The sequence below is a fragment of the Harmonia axyridis genome, chromosome 3, assembly GCF_914767665.1.
Source record: "Harmonia axyridis chromosome 3, icHarAxyr1.1, whole genome shotgun sequence".
Classification (NCBI taxonomy): Eukaryota; Metazoa; Arthropoda; class Insecta; order Coleoptera; family Coccinellidae; genus Harmonia; species Harmonia axyridis.
Window position 1 is genome coordinate 1597704 of NC_059503.1, and position 26096 is coordinate 1623799.

At 35.9% G+C, this 26096-nt stretch overlaps 3 protein-coding genes and 1 non-coding gene across 6 annotated transcripts; 1 reads left to right on the forward strand and 3 right to left on the reverse strand.

Annotated features, from left to right (window-relative positions):
• Positions 1-18: 18 nt before the first annotated feature.
• LOC123676403 (vesicle-trafficking protein SEC22b-B) lies at positions 19-1195 on the reverse strand. The gene is made up of 3 exons (XM_045612283.1): positions 971-1195; positions 804-913; positions 19-751 (listed from the first exon to the last, which is right to left on the reverse strand). The coding sequence occupies exons 1-3, from the start codon at positions 1043-1045 to the stop codon at positions 295-297; spliced, it is 642 nt and encodes a 213-aa protein (XP_045468239.1). The 5' UTR covers positions 1046-1195; the 3' UTR covers positions 19-294.
• Positions 1196-4511: 3316 nt separating this feature from the next.
• On the reverse strand, positions 4512-7321 carry LOC123674798 (leucine-rich melanocyte differentiation-associated protein-like). Of its 3 annotated transcripts, none has more exons than XM_045609883.1 (6): positions 7124-7321; positions 6576-6691; positions 6333-6492; positions 6145-6271; positions 5956-6089; positions 4512-4801 (listed from the first exon to the last, which is right to left on the reverse strand). In XM_045609883.1, exons 1-6 carry the CDS (start codon positions 7159-7161, stop codon positions 4588-4590), a joined length of 789 nt encoding a protein of 262 aa, XP_045465839.1. In that variant the 5' UTR covers positions 7162-7321; the 3' UTR covers positions 4512-4587. The 3 variants fall into 3 exon arrangements, with proteins under 3 accessions (XP_045465839.1, XP_045465840.1, XP_045465842.1); XM_045609884.1 differs by having other exon boundaries at positions 7057-7316; XM_045609886.1 differs by lacking the exon at positions 7124-7321 and adding an exon at positions 6818-6963.
• A 182-nt stretch (positions 7322-7503) lies between these two features.
• Trnae-uuc lies at positions 7504-7575 on the forward strand. Its single transcript has one exon. It is a non-coding gene; the product is annotated as a tRNA-Glu (tRNA).
• Positions 7576-7660: 85 nt separating this feature from the next.
• LOC123674974 (probable ATP-dependent RNA helicase CG8611) lies at positions 7661-25591 on the reverse strand. Its single transcript, XM_045610170.1, has 7 exons — positions 24505-25591; positions 24222-24442; positions 23497-24130; positions 20746-20936; positions 20537-20685; positions 17679-17880; positions 7661-7912 (listed from the first exon to the last, which is right to left on the reverse strand). The coding sequence occupies exons 1-7, from the start codon at positions 25366-25368 to the stop codon at positions 7792-7794; spliced, it is 2382 nt and encodes a 793-aa protein (XP_045466126.1). The 5' UTR covers positions 25369-25591; the 3' UTR covers positions 7661-7791.
• Between the last annotated feature and the right edge of the window lie 505 nt (positions 25592-26096).

Below are 26096 nucleotides of genomic sequence, written 5' to 3' on the forward strand. Positions count from 1 at the left end.
TAAGAATGAAACGAAATATGACTCATAAAAATTTTATAGGTATGTACATGTTGAATAATTACGAATACAAATAAGCATTAAATCTAAATCGAATCACCAAATTTTTTTACAGGGTATTATGCCAAAATTGTAGATTGGATAATTTAAATTTACAAACTTTTTGCGGTTCAACCATGCTCACAATAATACTTCTTGCATTATTCAGCTTAATGTAATTCATTTATGTCTCTAAGTAGACCTATGACCCAATATAATCCAGAGTAACCATTTATGAATGTGATTCAGTTATGCCCTCTACAAGACCCAGAAATAGAGGAAGAATACCAATAATACAACTCCACCAGCGGCAAGCTTGACATAAAAAGATTTGGTGTTAAGATATGTTGCATCTTTCTTGTATTTTTGACTTAGAATGGATAGATTCTGTGTCTTGGTATCTAATTCTGAAAGTATGGTTCCTCTTTGAAGAACATCATCTATATTCTGGACCATAATTCGTTGAACATCTTGCAATTGATTATTTATAGCATTCAAGTTCCGTCTCGATCTTGAATCAGTGAAAATTTTCTTCGCTTTTTGAATGTAATTGTCAAATTCTATGAAGGAATATGGTCGTGCAACCTCTGATACTCTCTTTCCATATTGTGAATGAAACTCTTGTGCAATATCCTCCAAATAAGAGTAAGCCAATCGCTTTGAATAGTTTTTCTCACATAGAACCAAATAACAAACTTTAAACTCTATTAGATAGCTGAAATAACAAAAAATTAGATAATAATAAATCTACGACTTTCATTTCTTACTGGAATAAGTAAGGCCCTGTTTCTATTGTGCATCGTGGTGGTGATTGAGGTCCCAATTTCCTAAAGAGCATTTTGGCTTGGTTTTGGTAATCTAAAATGTTTCTACCGCTCTACAAGCAGAATTAAGTCAAATTAAATAGCCCAGATTCAATACTCCATCAACCAACCTGTTCATCTTCCTGCATTGTAGCTGCCAGGGGTAAACCGTCAGCTATCCTAGCAATCATTGTCATCAAAACCATTTTGACTGGTATATAAATAAATTTCAAAACACAAAATAAAATATTCCAACCCTGTAAACCTCAACTTTTGCAATCAAGTTGAACAAGAGGAAAACAATTCTAGACGTAGGTTATACATTTACACGTCATGTTTATGTTATTGAGAATTGTCAAATATGACGTTCAGCTGATCATCATTTCTTTGGGCCGAATGGGTTTCAACAATTTTTCTGTGAACCAGCAACTGTTAGAGATGCAGTGGAAATATTCAAATTCTTCTCAGTTCAGCTAGGAGTATGCCAGTTGTTATCTATTTCAAAAAACGTATTACATTTTGAAGGAGGCGCTCTGCTCTACACATCGAACGCGCATTCTGTAACATTGGTTGCCTGCGTGCAGTAGGTGCTGGCGGAAAAATAATGCATCCACCATTATATTTATCAATAATTCAAAAGAATTGCGCACTTTCCTGCTAGTTTAAATAGTTGATTTTTCAATTTGTAAGGGTTAAAAAAAATTATTCTTTGAAGTTATCAGATTAAAATGGAGACAAAAAAAACTATTTTTATTTTGTTAAGATTTGTGTAACTATGTCAAATTGTCGATTTTTGAAATGTGGAAGTGAATAGCCTATAAGCACGCACAATAGTTATGGTTTCTTACTTTGATACTACTCTAGAAAAGTATTGTTCCTAACTTGTTCTATTACTCCTTTTCCTTACTTAACTTGTCAACGATTGAAAAAAATAAAAATTCATAATAATAGTAACAATGAGGGTTAGAAACTCCAGGAACACTTTGCCATTCGTACCCTCTACCGCAACATGTCTTCATTAGGAAAGTTGAAGCAAATTGGGTCATATTAATACAATACGTAAATTCGTGACTGGGTGTATCGCCAATAAAATCGCATCTGCTTTGATTCCTCTGATATGAATGCATAGGCATTGTCAGCCCTAACTGGATTAGATATGGAGGGTTCACCCCCTTATTAGAATGTCGGCTGGGTGATTTGGTAACACGGTTACAGAGAGACCCGCACAGTAGGGGGTTCTAAGATAGGACTAACTAACCAAAATATCACATCAAAGCTGCTACATGTCTAAGACCTCCCTCTGAAGGACTTTGAGAGGAGATAACCATGTTAATATGTTCATCCATTAGCTTCGAATAACACACATAACCTACTGGATTATGACATTAAGGGGGTTGGATCAGTATGCACCCCTCTAGGTACTTTGCAATTGTGGTTAGAATTCAACAAAATACTATAATATTAAGTCATTCTGCCCAAATATCTCTGATTTGTTGGCAACGCAATAAATTTCGAAAAAAAAGTCTAAATGACATTGCGCAAAAAAATTAACGCACATTATGGAAATCTCAAATTTATTCTACAATTGAAGGTGTTCTCACTGATTATTATTTTTATCAGAATTATGCATGCATATGTTATCCACTTTCAACGTTTTTCTTCAATACAGATGTTTTTTCCCAGCAGGAATAAAAAAAGATGAGATTATCAGATTTTGAATGTATTGGCTCCATTCTGAAATCAGTTGTTCTCGATCAATTCTAGTGATCAATAGTTTTTATTTCGTTTGATTTTCTACACTCGAGCGATATGCAACGCGAAACACGCAATTTGACCCAAGAGGAATGTGCCCAAGCGGTAGTTTTGCGAGAAGAAGGGTGGACATACACAAGAATTGCAGAAAGGTTTGGAGTTTCCCATACAAGTGTGTCCAGAATGTTGCAGCGATTCAGGGAGACAGGTATGAATGCCCGAAGACCAGGACAGGGTAGACCACGGGTAAAAACTGCTATTCAAGAACGTAAGGTATTTGAGAGTTTCTTCGTTGAGACAATGGTTTGCAACCGCTCGCCTCCTTCAAAATCAGCTTGAGCAAACTCATAGGGTGCAAATTAGCACTCAGACAATAAGAAATCGCCTCAGAGAATATGATTCAAGGCCTCATGTCGCGGCAAGAGGCCCAGCTCTTACCCCAGCCCATCGAAGGTCGCGTTTGGATTTTGCGAGAGAGCATATCCATTGGGAAGAGGCTGATTGGGAAAGAGTTCTCTTCAAAGATGAATCTAGATTCTGCCTCTACCATTGTGATCGACGTTCCCTTATATACAGACGTCCACATGAAAGATATACTCAGTGCAATTTCCTGAATACTACTGGTTTCGGGGGAGGATCGATAATTATATGGGGTGGAATATCTTTGACTGCTCGCACAGATCTAGTGGTCGTTGATAATGGAGCTATGAATGCTGATAGGTATATAAGGAACATTCTTGAAGAGCATGTAGTGCCATTTGCCCCATACATTGGTGAAAATTTCATTTTTATGGACGATAATGCCAGACCCCATCGTGCGCGCATCGTTCAGGACTCAGGAGTACCTTGAAGAGGTTGAAGTCTCTCGAATGGAATGGCCAGCAAGAAGTACAGATCTCAATCCGATTGAGCAGGTTTGGGAGAACCTCAATAGAAGGCTGAGAAGTTCAGAATATCATCCAGCTACTCTTAATGACTTAGGAATCCAACTCAGAGAATTCTGGGAAGGATTAGATCAGAACATTTTAAGATCACTCATTTTGAGTATGAACCGTCGTTGCTGGGCTGTAATTAACGCAAGGGGTGGAAATACCAAATATTAAATCACTTATCAGCATTCCAGTATTTTCTAGTTAGATTTTAGGTCTCAATAATTAAGCATCTGTTTCCATGTCTTTGCTAATTTGGATTCTTTGTCTTTACAAAAATTCATTGAATATTTAAAAACAAAAAATTAACTTTTTTTCAATTCAGCTCAAAAACTTTTCATCAAATTGAGCTGAAATGTGTGGAAGTCGATAAAATGATTTTTCCAAAAATTTATCAATACCTACTTCCATTGCACGTGGAAATAACATCCTAGAAGTATCATACTATATTTTAAATTTCCCAATATCACAGCGGAAAACTTAATCTCCATTCCAGTGTTTCACCACCAACGAAGTGGAGGTAAATTACTGGGAGGAAAAGACATGAAATTTCCATAAGGAAAATATTTTTCCGAGGAGGTATCAACTTAATTTGAATTTTTCACGGTTCACTGATAGATGATTACTTTTTAACAAGGGTTCTTTGATTTTTAATAACCTATCGCGCTGCCAAAATGACTCCTGCTTTTTTACTGCTGACAGCACCTGATTGCTTCACATTTTTTTCGCGTTTTGATCGAAATTTATTCGGTGAGAGCGATGCTGAATTAGAATTGCTGTCTTTGAAGTGATTTTCGTTCATTTTTCGCAATGATGAACCTTTAGAATAATCGATGGAAGAAAAAGATTTTGACATCTTTGTAGATTTCGAGTCTACCTTTTCAAAAGTGTAATATTCAAATGCGGAATGAGAACAATCAACATTGACATGAAACCACAAATCTTCTAGGTACACTTCTCACACGAATCATACGAAAAAAAATTGAGAAACGTAGGTATAGGTATTTATAGTGGAAAATTTTTTATATCCATTCGGTAATAAATAATATTCTTAAGTAATTAATAAATTAAACAATGTTGTTGACTTTCAATCCTGATGGAGAGCTGCTGAGTAATCCTTCTAGTTTTTCCGTGGTCCTCTTCAGATAGTTGCCGGCTGAAGGAAGATATTTGTTCATCAAAGATTTGTACTTGATGTTATTGGCTTCTTCTCTTTCTTCAGGTGTCACTCTGGATTCGTCCAAGTGAATCAGTCGGGGAAAGAGAGATATTACAAAAATCCTGGAAAAAAAACATAAATAAATTACTGACTAAAGCTTCACTTCTTTCTGTATTCTTTGTGTACAGGGTGGGCAAATTTCGATGTTTTAGCACTACAACTTTTAAACCAGAAGAGAAAGACAAAATCTGATACCCCATTCTCGATCTCTTTTTCTGAGAAACTAACGAGGGTAGTATTCACTTTTGGCCACCTTCTTTTGTTTTCGAGTTATAAGCGGAAATTGGAAAAATGGCGATATCGAAAAACATTTATATCTCCGCTAATACTGATGATAAAGCTCTGAAATTAAAACATTATACAGGTACTTTTTTATGTTGAATCCAGTGGCGTGCTCGTCTTTTCAAAAAGGTCTTTAATTACGAAACTATGACCCAAAGTTATGTTTTTTTCAAATGGGAACACTAGATTTCTGTGCCATTTTTTGAAAGCTTAATTTTTTCTGATTTCAAAAATTAATAACATCGTATGGTTTGTATTAAAATAAATAACAGAAAATGGTCAAAAACCTTTTTTTATCTAAGAGTCCCAATATTTCTATGGTTTCAACTGTTATATATATCTTTCTATAACAAGAGCAGTGTCCTTTCGTTAATCTGATTATTTCTATGCTTTTCACTAATTTCTACAAAATTTTCTATCATTCATATTAATACAAACCATACGATGTTATATATTTTTGAAATCAGGAAAAATTAAGCGTTCAAAAAATGGCACAGAAATCTAGTGTTCCTATTTAAAAAAACATAACTTTGGGTCATAGCTTCGTAATTGAAGACCCTTTTGAAAAGACGAACACGCTACTGGATTCTACGTAAAAAAGTGCCTGTATAATGTTTTAATTTCGGAGCTCTATCATCAGTATTAGCGGAGATATAAAAGTTTTTCGATATCGCCATTTTTCCAATTTTCGCTTATAACTCGAAAACAAAAGAAGATGGTCAAAAATGCTTTTACCCTTGTTAGTTTCTCAGAAAAAAAATCCAGAATAGGGTATCAGATTTTTGTCTATCTCCTCTGGTTTAAAAGTTGTAGTGCTAAAACATCGAAAATTTGCCCACCTTGTACACTCTGGGAGTTAAGAGTTGCAAATAATTGGCTCAACTTAGGTATTCCAATGATAACTTATATGTGCAAGAATATAAATTGTATTTACCTGTATTGCTGACTGTCGTATATTTTATCTCCCCTTAGAAGAGATGGTACAGCTTTATTGCCCATCAGAGACAAATATTTCAGATTGGGAAAAGAATTCTGGATAGTTTTACAAAACGGCAACAGTTCTTTGAGCTAAAACATTAAATGCGTATCAAAAAGCTTTGAAATAAAAAAAATCAACACTTACATCGCAATTGTTCATCCAAAGTAAGTCCAATTGGGGCATATATGGCAGTTCTACATCGGCATAGAGACGGTTGTGATCACATATGAGAGATCTCAGTTTGGTCATTTTGCTCAGGAAGGAAAAGTCTCTGTTATACGAAAATCGACTTGGAGAGAAACTGAAATACCATATCGCTTTGCTATACTCACTTTATATTGTTGTGGCTTATATCTAGAATTTTCGTGTTATCGGCAACTTTTTCCAGTATCATTTTAGGAAAGGTTTGGAGATCTTCGTAAGCCAGAGAAATCCTTTGAAGAGCTGCATCTTCATTCAGTGCTTTATCCAGAGCCTCTTCTATAGGATCTCCTGTAAACAGAGTTTTTCATTACTTTCGCATCATCCTGTATAATTTTTTTCAAAAATCTGGAAATTTGAAAATATTTGCTTACCCCACATATAATCCTTCAGAGCTGTCATATCTAAGTGCTCTTCAGAAAAGGCGACATTGAGAACAGCAGGAATATTCTTTAGATCATATACAACATAAACATTTCCAGAATCAGGACTGTAAGAGAAAATTTCTTGATGTTCAATTTCACGAAGTAGAAGATTTCTATCTTCTTGAAATGAAAAAATGTTTGTGATTTTATTCCAATCATAAAATTATTTATTTCATTCCACAATTATGTACCTATGTCATATGAATAAACTTCTCTTTGTTCATCAAAAATAAAAGAACACGTTTTGCAATTATATCACAGCTATTCAATATTATAAAATTTGAAACTCACTTCACTGAGGTTCACTCACAACTATTAAAAAATTGAAATGGACATTAGTATTTAAAAATCATCTTCAAAGATAATAACATCTACCATGTGTAGGATGCGATTAAAACATTTGTAATCAAAATAAACTGAATGCACCTACTTTCATTATCTTGAACAAACGATTAAGTTCCGTGGGAACCAAATTGATGAAATTTTTAAGAACTTACGCCTCATAGAAATACGAAAGTTCTGGTTCCATTTTCATTCAACAACTATATCATAGGTATTCATTTGGCAGTTAACATATGGGCCTATTCCTCTCAACGGATGTATGATATCTCACTATCAGTAGGTGACCCTAGACTGGAGAAAAGATCGTGTTGAAACTTATCACGGATGTTTATTTTAGGTGGATCCTTTATCAGAAAACACTTGTGTCGAATATGACACCTACTTCACACTATATAATATCAATGAAAAAAAATTAAGTTGTATAAATTGTGATGTCCATTCAAAGTTCGTCAAATCGTTGATATTATATTAGAAAAATTCAAATATTATTCATGTTTACAGTTAAGACTCCTATAAATAGCACTGCTTACAACAATCCGGTATGGTCTAGTGGCTAGGATACCTGGCTTTCACCCAGGAGGCTCGGGTTCGATTCCCGGTACCGGAAGAATTTTTTTAACCTCATTTTTTGGAGGGATTTTGAGCTTTGGAAAATATAGATTGAGTAAGCTAAATGGAAGTAAAAAAAACACTTTCTATTTAAACTTTTTATTCAATCATTACTTAAAATGTCATTATGTACAACAATTTCCATACATATTTAAATAAATAAAATTCTTATTCACATATATGATAATATTTATTACGAAGAATTATCGATCAATCAGTTTTTCTTCTTCTTCTTGAACTGTAGGCCACTATCGTTTTCCGAAATAGAGAAACAGATGGACTTGATTTTCCTCTTCTGTGATTGTGTTTTCAGGTTCTTCTTTGGCTCATTAGTACTGGAAAGAGATTTTATTTAAAATTTTTGAAAGCAATCACAAATAAGATTAGTGGAATCGTCAATATTGACTTATAATTATTTATTTTATTATCTATTAATTCTTTTTTAAGACAATCAATAAAATATACATTCATTCAGCGAAAAAATTACATGGAATTGATCATTTAAATGGTCCGTACAAATAAATGGGTCGATGAAATTATATTTATCGTCAGCTATACTATTTCATTCAGGAGATGTTAACATCATAAATCGTAATTGATATTGACATCCCACAAAATATTTGAAAATGAATGAGAGTACAGCGTCCAATTTTTTTGAAATCACTGAAGAGCTTGATTCTGCGTGTGTAAGAATCATTTTTCTCTACAGTGAACTTTAATCAGCTATATGAAAAATGAACTTATAGTCAATTTGGTTTATAAAGGGTGTTTTTTTAGAGCTATAGAACTTTAAATTGGAATAAAACAACGATGGATTATTCGATTGACATGAATTTTATTTATCCGCAAGATAATCTTGTGGCATTACAGTTTAAATATGATTTCTGGAATATGACCGCCACGGCTGGCTCGGATGTAGTCCAATCTGGGCGTCCAATTTTCAATGACTTTTTCCAACATTTGTGGTCGTATATCGACAATAACACGGTGAATGTTGTCTTCCAAATGGTCAAGGGTTTGTGGCTTATCCGCATAGACCAATGACTTTACATAGCCCCACAGAAATAAGTCTAGCGGTGTTAAATCACAAGATCTTGGACGCCAATTCACAGGTCCAAAACGTGAAATTAGGCGGTCACCAAACGTGTCTTTCAATAAATCGATTGTGGCACGAGCTGTGTGACATGTTGCGCCGTCTTGTTGGAACCACAGCTCCTGGACATCATGGTTGTTCAATTCAGGAATGAAAAAGTTAGTAATCATGGCTCTATACCGATCACCATTGACTGTAACGTTCTGGCCATCATCGTTTTTGAAGAAGTACGGACCAATGATTCCACCAGTCCATAAAGCGCACCAAACAGTCAGTTCTTCTGGATGTAACGGTGTTTCGACATACACTTGAGGATTGGCTTCACTCCAAATGCGGCAGTTTTGTTTGTTGACGTAGCCATTCAACCAGAAGTGGGCTTCATCGCTAATGGACGTAGTGCGCGATACGTATTCCGCACAGAATCATTATTTTCGAAATAAAATTGCACTATTTGCAAGCGTTGTTCAGTTGTGAGTCTATTCATGATGAATTGCCAAACCAAACTGAGAATAAATCACTTGACAGCTGTTAAATCGGTCGCCATCTTGAACAGTAATAATTAAAGTTATATACCTCGAAAAATAAACACCCGTTACAAATATCCAAGAAAGTTTGGTCATAATGGCTATTTGAAATTTTAGAAAAGTTACTTTTAGCTTTATTTTCTGAAACGCTTGAATTTGAAGCGGTGTTGCAATGAAGACATTTGATGAATCATGAGATCTACAACATATAAAAATGTGAGAAAAGTCACCGAAAGGTGGACCTTTATATTGCAAATGAAATTTTGAAGGGCAAAACATAATTTCTGGTCAGAAAATTTCATCGATTACATAAGCACGCGTTTTTCAATTGAAAATTATTCCTACCAAGATAGACTATTTAAGTTAGCATATAAAGCACCAACAAAATATCTTCATTAACTTCTATCTACTAAACTCGCCTTCGCATATCTTTCCTCAACCTAACCTCACATAACCTATATTCCCCTCAGAATCTTTCAGCGATAACTCTCCGATTTCACCAATTTTTCTTCACACTCTTATCCTTCCATTAAATCCAATGATCCGAAAATCAGCCTGCCATTGTTACGTCTCACTTTCCCAAATAAGGCCCGGCCTACACCCGTTACCGCCGACCTTAATAACACCGTCTTACCGGTCCATTGACAACGTTGCCGCGACGGAGACCGACCGGTAGCTCCTGGAATGTCTTCGGTTGGCGCATTTTTAACCCGTACCCTCTTCTGCTGCCCCCCCCGCCGCAATCAGGGGTGAGCGTAATTAATGAATGCGCGTGATTAATCGAATGCGAGCCGGCAGAGGCCGATAAAAAGGGTAGAACGGGCCTCGTCGTTATTAGATTTATTATTATTATTTTTTTTTTACATTTTTCGAAACGATCTCGAAACAATGAATTATAAATTGCTGTGGAAGTTGCCGTGTACATCTGGCTTTAGGGCAAGCGTGGCCGCGGGGCGGATTCTTTGGTGGATATGCGAATTGCAGGACACGGCTGGTGCATACAGCCGATGTTTTTTTTTTTTCAAAACACGGGATATAGTTAATTTTTTACAACCTCAATATTACCGAAACAATCTAATAATAATAAATTTTTTCCTAAAACACTCTCAGCTAAACATTGACGGTTCATGACAGGCCAATTGAAAAGTCCCCGGTCTACCATAGTAAAACACATTTTTTCGGCAAAATTCGATTTTAGTATTCAACATAGTTGCCTTCGAGGGCGATACAGCGATTATAACGATCTTCCAACTTTTCGATACCATTTTTGTAGTATGATTTGTCTCTCGCTTCAAAATAGGCCTCAGTTTCGGCGATTACTTCTTCATTGGCGCTAAATTTCTTTCCAGCGAGCATTCTTTTGAGGTCTGAAAACAGGAAAAAGACACCGCAGGCCAGATCTGGCGAATACGGTGGATGCAGAAGCAATTCGAAGCCCAATTCATGCAATTTTGGCATTGTTTTCATTGATTTGTGACACGCATTGTTCTGATGAAACATCACCTTTTTTCCTTCAAATGGGGCCGTTTTTCAACGATTCCTTCCTTTAATCGATCCAATCACGCTATATAATAATCGCTGTTGATGGTCTGGTCCTTTTGGAGGTAATCAATGAATATGATACCTTGCGCATCCCAGGATACTGATGCCATAACCTTGGCAATTGACTGTTGTGTTTTTCCTCGCTTTGGATTCGGTTCATCGTGTGCAGTCCAATCAGCTGACTGTCGATTGGACTTCTGAATAAAATGATGGAGCCATATTTCATCCATTGTCACATATCGACTCAAAAATTTAGGTTTATTGCACTTAAACAGCTTCAAACACGACTCAGAATCATTAACACGTTGTTGCTTTTGACCGATTGTGAGCTCGCGCGGTACCCATTTTGCACACTGCTTTCTCATGTACAAATATTCGTGAATGATATGATGTACACGTTCAGATGATATCATCAAGATGTCTGCTAACTCGATCAACTTCACTTTACGGTCATTCCAAATTATTTCGTGAACTTTTTTGATTTTTTCTTCGGTGACAACCTTTTTTGGGCGTCCTCTGCGTTCGCCTTCTTCGGTGCTCATTTCACCACGTTTAAACTTAGCATACCAAACAATGATGGTTGATTTTCCTGGTGCAGACCCCGGAAAATCTTCATCAAGCTAAAATTTAGCTTCAACTGTATTTCTTCCCTTCAAAAAGCAATATTTCATCAGCACACGAAATTCTTTTTTCCATCTTTTTTCAAATAACAAAAGTAGCTACACTCACAACGCAATATCTCACAAACTAATGGTCGGACTGCGGTCAAATTTTGACACGTATCATTTGAAGGTTGGTACTAACTAAAAATCATATCGCTCATTTAAAACTACAACGTGGCACAACGAAAAACTGGAATTTTGAGAAAATGACTTTGAAACTTTTATATTCTTATAACTTTTAAAGTAAGATAGCAACAAAAAAGATTTTTATTCCCATTTCAAATTTCACTAATGAACTATCAATGTCAGCGAAAATTTCATTGATTTATGCATATATTTTTTATGAAACTATAGTTTAAACAAAAAAGTCCCTTCATGTCACGTTCTTCCTATGAAAATAATGAACATACTGACTGACATAGGGGTATATCACGTTGTAGGTAATAAAATAAAGATATTTCAGAATGTGGTACAGAATAATAACACTGTGTTGAAATTATAATAAGAGTATTTATTGAAAAAAAAAACATTATTTTTGAAGTGGAACTTACAAGTTTTATAATCAGTCTTAAGCAAACAGATATAACAAAAATAAGTAAATAGCGTTTTTTGTACCTGAATTGAAACCTTAATTATCAGTCTAGACAATCTTACTTCTAATAATTATAATTTGAACTGGTATTATGAATTAAAGAAATATAGATAATATCGTATACAACAAAATTTGTAACAAAACAAAGGTTTCAATCGAAATGTACTGCTAAAGTATCACAAGTTGCTTGACTTAGGGTAACGTTAACTATTTTTATAACACTTACTTAATTATAAAACATGTTTATAAAGGCAGCTTCGGTACATAGTTTATACTTATAATTAGGTAGGTACTTCTTTTACAACAACCATAATAACTTAGGTATATTTACTATTTAAGAATTTATAACAGATCTAGGAAAAAGAAATATCACAATCAACCTTTTTTGAGGAACAGAACTAGGCACTAATATTAATCTCACTTCTCTTTATCACAGTATCAGTGTCAAAATTAACTTTAGAAGTAGGTAGGTAATCTTATTTTGAAAATATGCATGATGTTGTCTTGCATCAATTCCTATTTTATTAAGTACTTAGCATAAAGATTAGATATCTAAATCTCAAATTTTCAAACCCCCAAAAATAATAACAAAATTAAAATTTCTATAAACGAATTAAAGTGCTTCGAAAAATGTCCTATAATACGACGGTATCATTTTCTTGTTAACCAAATCTAAAAGGTCTCTTTTTTTGCTGTCAGTCAATCCCGGCTTATTAGTATAAGCCCTTTTAACCTCTACGTCTATATCCTTCTTCCTTCTTATCACAACCGCTTTCTGAAATTCTGTTTCTTCATACGATGTTTTGAAATAAATAGCTCGTGGTTCAGACTTTTGAACCATGATAACTTTAAGACCTGCCAATTTAACAGACTTGTTGTTCTCATCTTTGTTGATAGCCAAACTCATTTGACTACAGACATCCTTCCAATCATAAATATCTGAATAACATATTTCTGTAACGTGAATAGGAGAGCTTTTCTTTCTAGAAGCTTTTATTGCACCTATAAAGGCATCTGGAGTGTACATGGGTCCACTTCTCAATTGTCTTTTCACCTGCCTTTCAATTTGTGAATGTGCAGAATCACCTTCATTCTGTGTGTGCCCTTTAATGAGAAACTTATGTGTGATAGATTTTAAGTTTGGAAATTTTTGTACCGCAAATAAGTACATAGCGACCATGAATTTATTTTTTTGCTGGCCAGGGCAATTATCTGAATAAAAAATGATGTCTAAATCCTTACCAGCTCCGCAAACCTTTTGTAGATAGTTAAAGACACAAGTTCCTATTTCATTCACTCCTCTATTCGCATTGGATTCGTCCCAAACAAAGCTTTCAACCAGGTTTTGCTGTATGTCATAGATTGTTAGGTTCAGAACATTTAATTTAGATTTATAATAAAATACGGATATTTCTCCTTTCGGGCATTGAAATACGGCCTGCAGATCATAAACAGCAACCACTGTATCAGTTTTCTTCTTGTCATTTTCCTTTTCGATTCGGGAAAGTTGTTTCTCTCGAATGTGTGTATCATAGGATTCCTTCATAAGTATTTTTTCTTCATCGGAGCTATTTTTGTAAGCTTCGCAAGTATCACAAAGGTCCTTTTTGGGCGTAAAGAACGATATATTAAAGTCCTGATTGAAAATGCGATAGAAAATGGCATAACTCGTGTAAGGAGCATTATTAGATTTACATAGTTCAACGTAATCTCTATGCAGATCAGCTACCGATTTGCTACCATCAATGTACTGTTTGGTCGTATTAGCTCGGGTGTAATGCGATTCTATTTTAGGTATAGCGTTAATAAAGGATAATACGCCAGCCTTCAAATCCTCATTAATTTTTGGTTGCTTTCCATGGGATCCACGCTTATCCTTCATTGTAGCAATATTTGTGTTGTTATTTTTTTTCTTCAGGGCTGTCTCTATAGGACGGTTGTTGATGGCCAATGTATTTTTAAAAAATAACTTACACACTCTAATTTTTTTACCTGATGACATAAAAAAGTATGCATTGACATGTTCACGCTTGGATGGAATCTGGTTACCCTCAGAGTCTATTTTCACACATCGAACTTTGGGAACGATAACTTCGGTAGAGTTGGCAAGAAACGTCCATTGTTTTTCAATACTACCCAAATTCCAGTAATCTTCATTTAATTGTTTTCGCTGTTCTATGGTAAAGTTGATTTGACATTTAAATGAACAGTTATCTTTGCAAGGCTCCTTCATTTGACGTTCTGGCACAACTTTCTCAGTCCTGATGGAAGTGTAGGATTTACCGGTGTTTCTTAGTTCTTTCGCGATATTTTTCTTCCACTTTTCTTCTCGTCTTTGTTTCTTCTTCCCCTTCTTTGTCGGAGTAATTTCATTTGTTTTAATTTCAATATTCTTGGCCACGGCGTCTTCACGAGCGTCATCCTGTGGTGTGTTTTTATTTTCTTCCTGATCGCATATTAAATCCGCAATAATAGGATCCTCAGATGTACCTATGAGTTGGTCTATATAACTGGAAACACAATTTTCTATGCCTGCACTATCTATTAAGTCTTGTGATAATTCGTTTAGAGGTACTGTAGTCAGAGTTGTCAAGGTGTAAGCTTCTTCATCATCTGAACTTTCTTCTATTACTTTGTTGACAGTGAAATTCGGGTCTCTAACGGAATCGTCGCTATATTCGATGAAAGATTCCTCACCTGAGCTTCTAGGTGAGCTGGAGCTGCTAGAAGAATTACTACGCCGACGCTTTGCTAGAGTTTCCTCATCTTGATGATAATTTTCGTTCGCCATTTCTAATATTCTTCTTGATCGTGACCCCATCTTGAAAGAAAAAAAAAGCTTTATTAGTAAAATATTATTATAAACAATGTGACAAGATGATGAATTTCTTCATTCAATAACAACATTTCAAAGATGTACCGCGACATCCTGTTATAAACGCTGTGTGAATTTAAATAAGTATAAAAGTTAATTACATACAACGTGACATGCTAACACTAACCAATTTTATTTTCGTCATTTTCAAAGTAACAACGTGTTATTAAAGTGATGAACAAGTACGATCAATTATTCTATTAATGCTAAAATGCGACATAAAAAGTGTAACACATTATAGAATAAAATAAATAAGTAATAAAATAACTTACCTTTACTACAAAAAGGTGTCATGCAGGTCGTGACACGTTGTTGTCTTAAATCTCGAGCAACTGCTCATGTGCACTGCACTGTCGCACTGAGGTGGCGCGGTGTGGAAATAAGCTTAGCTGCCGAACGAGACAGCGCTACAACGTGACATGCCCTCTCTTTTCCTCACACTTTTGTCAGTATTGGCTTAAATTATACCACGTTTTTGCACTAAATAGATTCGAGTACGGTGAATAAAATGGTGGTAATAACTCAAAACCGAGTTATGCCATTGTGACACGTTGTAGTTTTAAACGAGCGATATGGATTTAATACTAGCACCGCCATCTGTGCATCAGACCGGGGACTTTTCAATTGGCCTAATAGTGATAGCCAATAAGAATGAAGAACTAAATACAAATTTCAGAAACATACATCAGCAATATGGTATTGTAATAAAGGGTTTTTCAAATAGCCCACCATGTTTTGACATTTGACAAGTAATATCTACGCCTTTTTTTAGCAATGGCGTAGTCAGATGTCAAAGATGACATTTCAAGAGATGACAGCTGCCCAGATAGTGGGCTGTTCAGGATGAAACCTCTTATTGAAAACTCCTTTATTAGATGCATCAACATGAAGTACCTATCTATGTGAATATCAATAAACTTATTTTTTAAAATTTGCGGCGTTTTCGATCTTGACATCGGCCGGAGATCTCCGTACGCGCCTCGGTGGTGGTGCGCAAATGATGGCCGCCGCCCGGCAAATTGGCGTGCACGCAATTAGACCGCGATAGGTGCTCCCTCTCTCTCTCTCTCCCCGGGATGTTGATTAATGCGGGGTCATTATCGCGTTAAACCGAATCGGGTCGGTTGATGCCTTCGTCCGCCACATGGCGCGCACACAAAGAGCTACCTTAAACACATAAATAACCTCCCGTTTTTTTTTTTATTTTTTAGGCGGCGTATCGCGTATGAACTTTTGTCGAGCCCATTTTTCATGGACAATTTGCGCGTTTCCACGCGACCGTACAAGAGGATTGCGGCGGGTATCGATCTACGGTTTTTTGGACAGATGATGGATCTATGGCCAATTGAAAAGTACCCGGTCTGATGTACAGATGGCGGTGATAGTAGTAAATCCATATGATTTTTAGTTAGTACCAACATTCAAACGATACGTGTCAAAATTTGACAGCAGTCCTACCATTAGTTTGTCAGATATTGCGTTGCGAGTGTAGCTACTTTTGTTATTTGAAAAGAGAAGAAAAAAAGTTTTCGTGTGCTGATAAAACATGACTTTTTGAAGGGAAAAAATACAGTTGAAGCTAAATAATGGCTTGATGAAGAGTTTCCCGGGTCTGCACCTGGAAAATCAACCATCTTTGTTTGGTATGCTAAGTTTAAACGTGGTGAAATGAGCACCGAAGACGGCGAACGCTGTGGACGCCCAAAAGAGCTGTCACCGAGGAAAAAATCAAAAAAGTTCCCAAAATAATTTTGAATGACCGTAAAGTGAAGTTGATCGAGATATCAGACATTGTGAAGATATTATCTGAACGTGTACATCATATCATTCACGAATATTTGTACATATGAAAGCTGTATGCAAAATGGGTGCCGCGCGAGCTCACAATCGATCAAAAGCAACAACGTGATAATGATTCTGAGCAGTTTTTGAAGCTGTTTAAGAGCAATGAATTAAACATGGCTCCATCATTTCACTCCGGAGTCCAATCGACAGTCAGCTGAGTGGACTGCACACGATGAACCGAACCCAAAGCGAGGAAAAACACAACAGTCAGCTGGCAAGGTTATGGCATCAGTATTCTGGGATGCGCAAGGAATAATATTCATTGATTACCTCCAAAAGGGCCAGACCATCAACAGCGATTATTATTTAGCGTTATTGGATCCTTTAAAGGATGAAATCGTTAAAAAACGGCCACATTTGAAGAAAAAGAAATGCTGTTCCATCGAGACAATGCGCCGTGTCACAAATCAATGAAAACAATGGCAGAATTGCATGAATTGGACTACGAATTGCTTCTGCATCCACCGCATTCGCCAGATCTGACCCCCAGCAACTTTTTCCTGTTCACAGACCTCAAAAGAATGCTCGCTGGAAAGAAATTTAGCGCCAATGAAGAAGTAATCGCCGAAACTGAGGCCTATTTTGAAGCGAAAGACAAATCGTACTACAAAAAAGGTAACGAAAAATTGGAAGATCGCTATAATCGCTGTATCGCCTTCGAAGGCAACTATGTTGAATAATTGATTTTTGCAAAAAAAAAATGTGTTTTACTATGGTAGACAGGGGACTTTTCAATTGGCCTGTTATATACCGACTATTCACAACTACCAATTTAACGTTGAAAAATTTGCTGATCTCCAAATCGAATTGAATTATTTGTAATATTAATATTATTAACTGTAGGAATTGTCAATGTAGGAATGATCAAATTCCCTGAATTCGTAGTAAAGATTTTTCCAATGAGAGGTTTCATTATGAATAACCCACTATCTGTGCAGATGTCACTGCCAAAATGAGGATATACTTACTCTTCGTGCGTCGCCAGCTTCTTGTTGAGCCTCTTCGGCTCGACGTTGGACACCTGCCTCCTGACGACCTTGGCTACGGAACTAGGAGTGTCCTTGATGGCGAAACTGGTGACGTAGTGACCCAAGTTGACCTTTTGGAAATTGAAAATCGTCCTCAGTTTGGCTGGATAGGTGTTGTAGAATCTGGACCACGAGGAGTAGGCTGAATAGAAAGAAAAAACGATTGTTAATGACTCGAGGAAGCGAAGATTTTATCAATACATCACAAAAATGACGGTACCGCAAAATACAAAGTGACAGTTCTATATAACCTATAAACTTGTCACTTTAATTCTCGAGATGCCTTCAATACAATATTTTTTCGGGTATTATAAGGGATGAATTGATGTTGGCAGAATTATAAGTCGTGTTAATTATGGCTAAGACTCATTACAACAAAATTCTTTAAACTTTGCTCAGATACTCAATATTTCTAGATCAATACAGGAAACCTACTGTCTAACTATAAAACTCTTATGAGTACATCTTTGTGAGAGCTTTTGACATTTTTTTTCCGAGTACTAACAACCACAGGTTTTGTTTTCCATTATATTCTTTACTTTCGTAGTATTTACTTTATTTTCAAAAGAGTTTTGGCGAAAAAAAACATAGGAACCCAGTTACACAGAGGAAATTATTTGTCATTCATTGTCGCAGATAAATTTCTCGCATAAAGTGGAATAAAATTGTCGTAACCCATCCCACGGTTGGAGAGCGACCAATAATCAAGTCGCAGCGGTAGAGCAGACCCTGCAGGCTGCAACTATGACCATCCCCGCTCAGCCATTGAAAGAGAACACTCGATTATTCGAAATAGTATCACGCTAATGATTGTTGCACCGTTTCATGAGTATTCTCTGGAATAACGTCTTTTCGAATGTATTTACCATACTTGTATGTGCCAGAAGGAATTGATATCATATTTTGAATTGAGGTTATGTTAAAATATCGGGCCCAATGATCGTATACGTCGAAAAACCTAGTAGTATAAAAGCTCAATTTCCCCACCGAAGAAAAATGGTCTCTGGACCACTTTTCCCACCATTTTTCGACATTTCTCATCACGTGACCATTCATCAGCAGCGCCCTCTATGAAATTAATTAATAGACGTCGACGTACCGGAGGACCGATGGTAATTAATGTGTTTACGGGCGCGTTGAAAAGCTCAAACCGGACACGGAAAACCACTCGAGATTGTCAGATGAAAGACGTAAATGGTCCGGACGTCATTTACGGTCAGGCGATTTTCTTGCGCGTCGGGACGGCATTGTGGCGTCTAAACTCAGTTTTGTATGGGGTCGATGTTCCCTTTTCAAAGTTATAATCGATGGTTATTCGAACTATGAGGAGGCGGGAAATAAAAAAAAGGTTGGAAATTTCGCGACAAAGGTTTGCTATTTTTGCTTCGACCGACCTGAAGCGATTCATTTTTGGGGGAGTTTTATGAGATTTTGCGCGTCTAAGAACAGGGAGTTCGAAAATAGACCATTTTGAGTAATCTTCCATAGATAGCTCAATAATTAAAAAAATTGCAAGTAAGAATTCAAAAAGAAGCAATAATTCTACTGAACGCTGTGAGCCTAAAAAAAGGGGAAGAAGAAGAAGAAGAAATAGTGAAAACTACCACAATATGGCTCTTGGGTGAACAATTAACAGTACTGTGGCTGAAGTTATATTAGAATACAAAATTAAAGCAAATATAAAGTAAAAGACAATGGAGAGAATACAAATACAACAAACTCTTAAGAAGAAACTGCACAAGAACTTACTACGATGAATGAAACTTGTAATGAAGAAAAATGGAAAAAAGGTTTTAAAGATTATTTGTTTGCCCTAGGTGAGAAACATGTTAAGATTATATAGGGTGTTTTTTTTCGAGGTATATAACTTTAAGTTGGCATTACTGTTCAAGATGGTGATCGATTTAACAGGTGTCAAATGATTTATTCTCAGTTTGGTTTGGCAATTAATCATGAATAGACTCAAGCCGGAACAGCGCTTGAAAATAGTGCAATTTCATTTCGAAAATTATGGTTCTGTGCGGAATACCTATCGCGCACTACGTCCATTTTATTTTGTTTAGCGATGAAGCGCACTTCTGGTTGAATGGTTACGTCAACAAACAGAACTGTCGCATTTGGTGAAGCTAATCCTCAAGTGTATGTCGAAACACAGTTACATCCAGAAAAACTGACTGTTTGGTGCGCTCTATGGGCTGGTGGAATCATTGGTCCGTACTTCTTCAAAATCGATGATGGCAGAACGTTACAGTCAATGATGATCGGTATAGAGCCATGATTACTAACATTTTCATTCCTGAATTGAACAACCATGATGTCCAGGAGCTGTGATTCCAACAAGACGGCGCAACATGTCACACAGCTCGTGCCACAATCGATTCATTGAAAGACACGTTTGGTGACCACAAACCCTTGACCATTTGGAAGACAACATTCGCCGTGTTATTGCCGATATACGGCCATAAATGTTGGAAAAAGTCATCGAAAATTGGACGTCCAGATTGGACTACATCGAGCCAGCCGTGGCGGTCATATGCCAGAAATCATATTTAAAATGTAATGCCACAAGATTATCTTGCGGATAAATAAAATTCATGTCAATCGAATAATCCATCGTTGTTTTAATGCAATTTAAAGTTCTATAGCTCTAAAAAAAAACCCTCTATAAGTTCTATTGAAAATATTTCGTTATCCAATATAAGTCAAATTGTTGGGTAAAGAAATTATATTTTCTGATAATATTATTTCATTTATGTCTAATAAATGCATAAAAACCATAAAAATGAATATTTACTCACCAAAACAAGCCAATTTGTGCAATTCTTTATTATTTGAAATCGCCTCTTCAAATCTCTTTTGAAGTGCCAAGGCTGCATTCTCCGGTACTGGTTCTTCCATCAGATTGCACAGATCTCCAGAGAATTCCTTGGGATCCCTTTCTTTCAAGCTAGAAATGACCAAGAATTAAAATAAATCAATAACAACCTTTTATATTTCGTTAACTTACAAGACTTTATGTTTCTGGAGATGCGTCACGTACTCCTGTTCTTCGTGCGTCAAGAATAAGAGGGCTGTACCTGCTTTGTTCACCCTTCCAGTTCTGCCGACTCTATGAATATAATCTTCGTCTGATTGAGGTCCAGTATACTGTATAACGAAGTCCGCTTCTGGTACATCTATACCTCTTGCGGCAACATCCTGAAAAATATGCAGTTTGTATAATAGTTAAATACATGTTGAGTGCTTTCTTTATAGAGTTACACCCAAGAATTTTCTTCGCGGCAAGGTAGTCAGTAGCGCGAACAGATTAAAATGGGACTTCAAATAGTCCGAAATTTTAAACGAATGTGATTGAGAACTGCAGGTGGTTGGGTCTGTAACAGCGTGAACCTCAGGTCGGTCTTTGTTGAAGAAGAACGTTTTGCTACCATAATCAACTGCGTCTATAGACTCTCGTTTTATCTGGACAAAAGACCGGAGGAATGAGATAGGTTCAGTTCCCAGGGTTACTGATGACGAGTCTCGAGACAAAAAGTAAGATTCATTTCTATATTGGAGAATAGGATAATTGTTGATCGAAATAGGAATTTGACTCACTGGTCCAATAAGAATGAGATTGATTCTAAATAAGTGCGTTAAAAATATCTATATGTATAACAGACCAAATGAAAAGTCCTCGATCTACCATAGTAAAACACATTATTTTGACAAAATTCAATTTTATTATTCAACTTAGTTGCCTTCGAGTACTATACAGCGATTATAGCGATCTTCCAACTTTTCGATACCATTTTTGTCGTACGATTTCTCTTTCGCTTCAAAATAGGCCTCAGTTCCGGCGATTACTTCTTCATTGGCGCTAATTTCTTTCCAGCGAGCATTCTTTTGAGGTCTGAGAAAAGGAAAAAGTCGCTGAGGGCCAGATCTGGCGAATACAGTGGATGCAGAAGCAATTCGAAGCCCAATTCATGCAATTTTGCCATTGTTTTCATTGATTTGTGACACGGCGCATTGTCTTGATGAGACAGCACCTCTTTTTCTTCAAATGGGGCCGTTTTTTAACGATTTCATCCTTTGAACGATCTTATAACGCTATATAATAATTGCTGTTGATAGTCTGGAACTTTTGGAGGTAATCAATGAATATTATACCATGCGCATCCCAGAATACTGATGCTATAACCTTGCCAGCTGATTGTTGTGTTATTCCTCGCTTTGATAAGGTTGAGGTGAAAATGAGCTTCATTCGAAAACAAAAAATTGGTTAACGTTTGTAAACGCTTTATTGCCTGGTGTACGAATTCTAACCTGAGATGGCATCTTGAGGTTTCAATTTTTACATCAATTGAATTGTATAGGGATGCAGCTATGGATATTTCTGGAAAATGTGGTGTAGCGATAATCTATGCACAATCAAAGCGCTTGCAAGCTTCGAATGTCGAGATCGTGAATATTTTTAAACTAAAAAAATTCACAATCGCGGCATCAGCGCTTCTATACACACATCTACCGACAAAGACGATCTTCAAATTCATTATCGATCTGTTAGGATCGATTTCAAGGCACAACAAAATGTGTAATTTCTCATTAGCTCCAATCCACTTAAATATATTCCAATCAGGGAACAACTGAAATTTCACAACACGATACCGGAGTTGTCCGATATCCTTTTAATTGTTGTAAACATGTGTTCTATTGAGGACCGAGACGAGACTCGTGCCCCTCGCTGAGACGAGAGATCGAATCGGAAAAGCATTAAATATATATCGACAATGGCGGGAATAAATGCTTCGTTTATTTGTGAGGCGAATAACGGCTGATTTGATCGTAATCAAATAACAGAAGTACCCATCTTCTTCGAACTCTCTCTTTTAAAAAGGATATCAATTGAATTTATTAAGTTTATCTTATTATCCCAAATCTAATTTGAATGCACTGCCATACTAACATTAACATTTATCAACGAATTAACATAATCTTTAATTTCAGTTGAAATCTCAAAATTTAATTGATTTCTGACGCATGCTATTTTTGAAATCCAAAACCCCAGAATTTCATACAAAAATTATATTATATGACTTAAACCTTCTTTCGAATGTAGACCAATCTTTGTAGACCTAGTATAATCCAACTTCCTTTGATCGTAAGCCAATATATTATCTGTCAAACTGAAATTAACCTGTATTGTGAAAATTGAGAGCAGATTTTATCATGGAGGTCAGGTTTTGAATACAGGTTAGGTCATGGGTATTATGTTCCGTCTGTACTAACATTAACAATAAATATAAATAAACTTATCTAGGTCTATGCAAAAAGTGGACCCATAAAAGAGAAAACTAATACTTTTTCAACTTGACATCGATTGTCAAAGTCTCATAACCTATGAAAAAATACCTATCCTGACTCCCACTATCATAATATTATGGCTGCGTTCATCGAACACAACATGTTATTGTATTATTCCTAATAAAAAACCCTTTATAAGTACATTATCTTTAAGATTCAATTGAAATTGCAATTGTAATTAATTAAACATAACAAAATAAAGCCTTCCCCATTAAAAAAATACTTAGGTATTCAATTAGACCAAAAAACCAGCCAAGTCAGAGTCAACGCCAAAATATAAGGAAAAAGAATTTCACAGAACTAATCAAACTAACTGCTAAAGAACATTCACCCTAACATATTCCCATCATCCAAAAAACGAAACTATTAAAATATAAGCATGTATCTCATAAATAAACAAAACAAGACTTACTGTACACAACAAAATCCCCCGGTTAGCTTTCTTAAAACCTAAAAATTGCTCCTTCCTCTTAGCCTGTTCCATGGAACCGTGCAGCTTGAAGAAATGAGCATCCATAACTTCTTCATCTTCGTCGTCTGAGTCTATTCCTTCGTTCAACAACAAGACATTCCCACTTTTCAATTTACCCCTATTCACCGGCATTACCCTCAAGTACTTGGAGAACAGTTCGTAATGGAAGTCCACCATCTGACTCGTAGCCATAAACACTAAAATTTTACAATTTTGTTTGGACTTAGCCACGAATATCGAACACAGAGTGAACAAACGATGTTTAACGTAGGTTATCATGTATTGTTGTTTCACCGTGCTTGGTATGACCATGTGTTCAGGATTGAGCTTCGAAGAATCATCCAGAGCGTCAACATAGGTGTGTTCTTTCATCATGAACTCCGCAAGTTCTGCGATGCCTTTTGTTAGGGTTGCCGATAAGAGAATTGTCTGTCGTTTTTTGCTTTTAGGGTTTCTTAAACAGTAACCGGAGTCTGTTTCAGATTCTTCGGTTTCTTCTGCAGATTCACCCTTTAACATTGCCATTGGGTCATATTCCTCATCCTTTTTCGATTTGTCTAGTATTTCCACAATTCTAGAAGTGAATTTCAAATTAAAAAAGGTACAAGAAAATGAATAAATCGTAATAATGAGTTCTATTTTAAAGTATCGAAAAAGTAACTTACTTGATTATGTCCTTCTTGAAACCCATATCGAGAAGCCTATCAGCTTCATCGAGGACCAGACATCTCACATTGTTCGTTTTGAATGAAGCAGTGTGTAAAATATGATCGAGAAGACGACCGGGTGTAGCTATTAGAATGTGTACACCTTTTCTCAACCTATTTTTTTCAGTGTTCCTATTCTCTCCACCGCAAAGATGACCGATAACTATCCATTGGAAAGTCTTAAAGTAAAATAATATATCGTTAAAAATGTTCAAATATTACATTTCAAATCTATACTTACACAAATTTTCAAAATGATTTCATGTGTCTGAACAGCTAATTCTCTAGTTGGCACAACAATGAGTGCTTGGAGCCCTTGATTTCTATCTAGTCTCGGGGTAATGCTTTGTAAAGCATCGATAATAGGTATGGCATAAACTAAGGTTTTTCCAGAACCAGTCTGGGAACGAACTAACACATCACCACCGTTCAAAACAACTGGAATAGCCTTCTCTTGCACTTTCGTCAATGTACTAAAACCGTGTTTCTCTAAATTTGACACTACATATTTATGAATCTGTAAATCGCTAAACTTTCCCCCCTTGCTGAAAACCTTTTCGACTACAGATACTCCTCGTATATTGACAATGTTGTTGGTTTTGTTCTTTTCCGAAAAAAGTTTGTGGTCTGATTTCTCATGTTTAGCACCAATGTTGGGATTGGAACCCTCCCTTGCAGCAGCTGCATTTGCTAATTTATCCTTTTTCGCTTTACGTTTAACTAGTTTTCCATCCCCATTTTCTGGAGTTTTGCTGAAGGATTGTTCCCTTTGATAATCTTTACGTTTCACGAATTGTGCACTCTGGTTACGTTCTGGTTTGTTTATGGGTTCTTCACTCGACTTGTCTTTACGTTCCACAATGTGTTTACTAGGTTTCTCTTGTGATTTATCGAAAATTTTCTCACTTTGATTTTCCTTAGGTTTAGTCTGATTTTTTTGTGATTCCGATTGGGTATTGGTAGTTTTAATTTCTTTTGGTTCAAACAAAGCTTTCAACGATTTAGTAGGTCCTGCAACTTTAGTTTCCACTTTCTTTTTTCTTCTTATAACCCTACCTTTTATGCTGTTTGGATTTGAAGTAAACTGAAGATCGAATGATGCCATTCTGGAGTTATACAATTATTTCTTTCTTATGATACAGATGTTCACACTCATCACTGAGTAAGGACTCACACGATTTATAGGATTCTTCTGATTTAACAACTATAAAATACACTTTTAATGAACAGATTTACAAATAGTTACTTGTAATAAAAAAACTTTTCAACATTTCAATATAGAGGTTATCTATTTTGAAAAAATGGGGTTATGTTCTTGTCAAATCTCACGTGTAAGAAAATCAACAGTAGTCATAGAACACAATATACTCTTAAGGCGTCTTTCCACTTTTGATTTGATTTAATGGCTCTCACCACTTAATGATTTTATTTCTGAAAACTCTTATTTTGATAATATGTGATTAATAATTAGTTTTATGAAACAGCAAACTATTAGAGGAATTAATGTACATACGTTTTGGCTGAAGAAGAAGAAGAAGAGACGCTTTGTCATTATGATTCTTTTCACGTGAAAGAATATTTTTATATAAAATTTGAAAGAATTATTTTCGAGATTCCCCCATTTCATGAGTGTACACATAACTATTTGAATAATATTGGATATTTTTGAACTGCAAAATTATTACAAATAACATTCCACAGTGACATAATTTGGAAATAAATCAATAATTCCGATGAAAATTTTTGATAATCATGTGATTAACACTGCTGTAGTAACTAAATATTTTCATGTTGGTCACTTTAATAAAAATGAATGTATTGGTGGATATGACT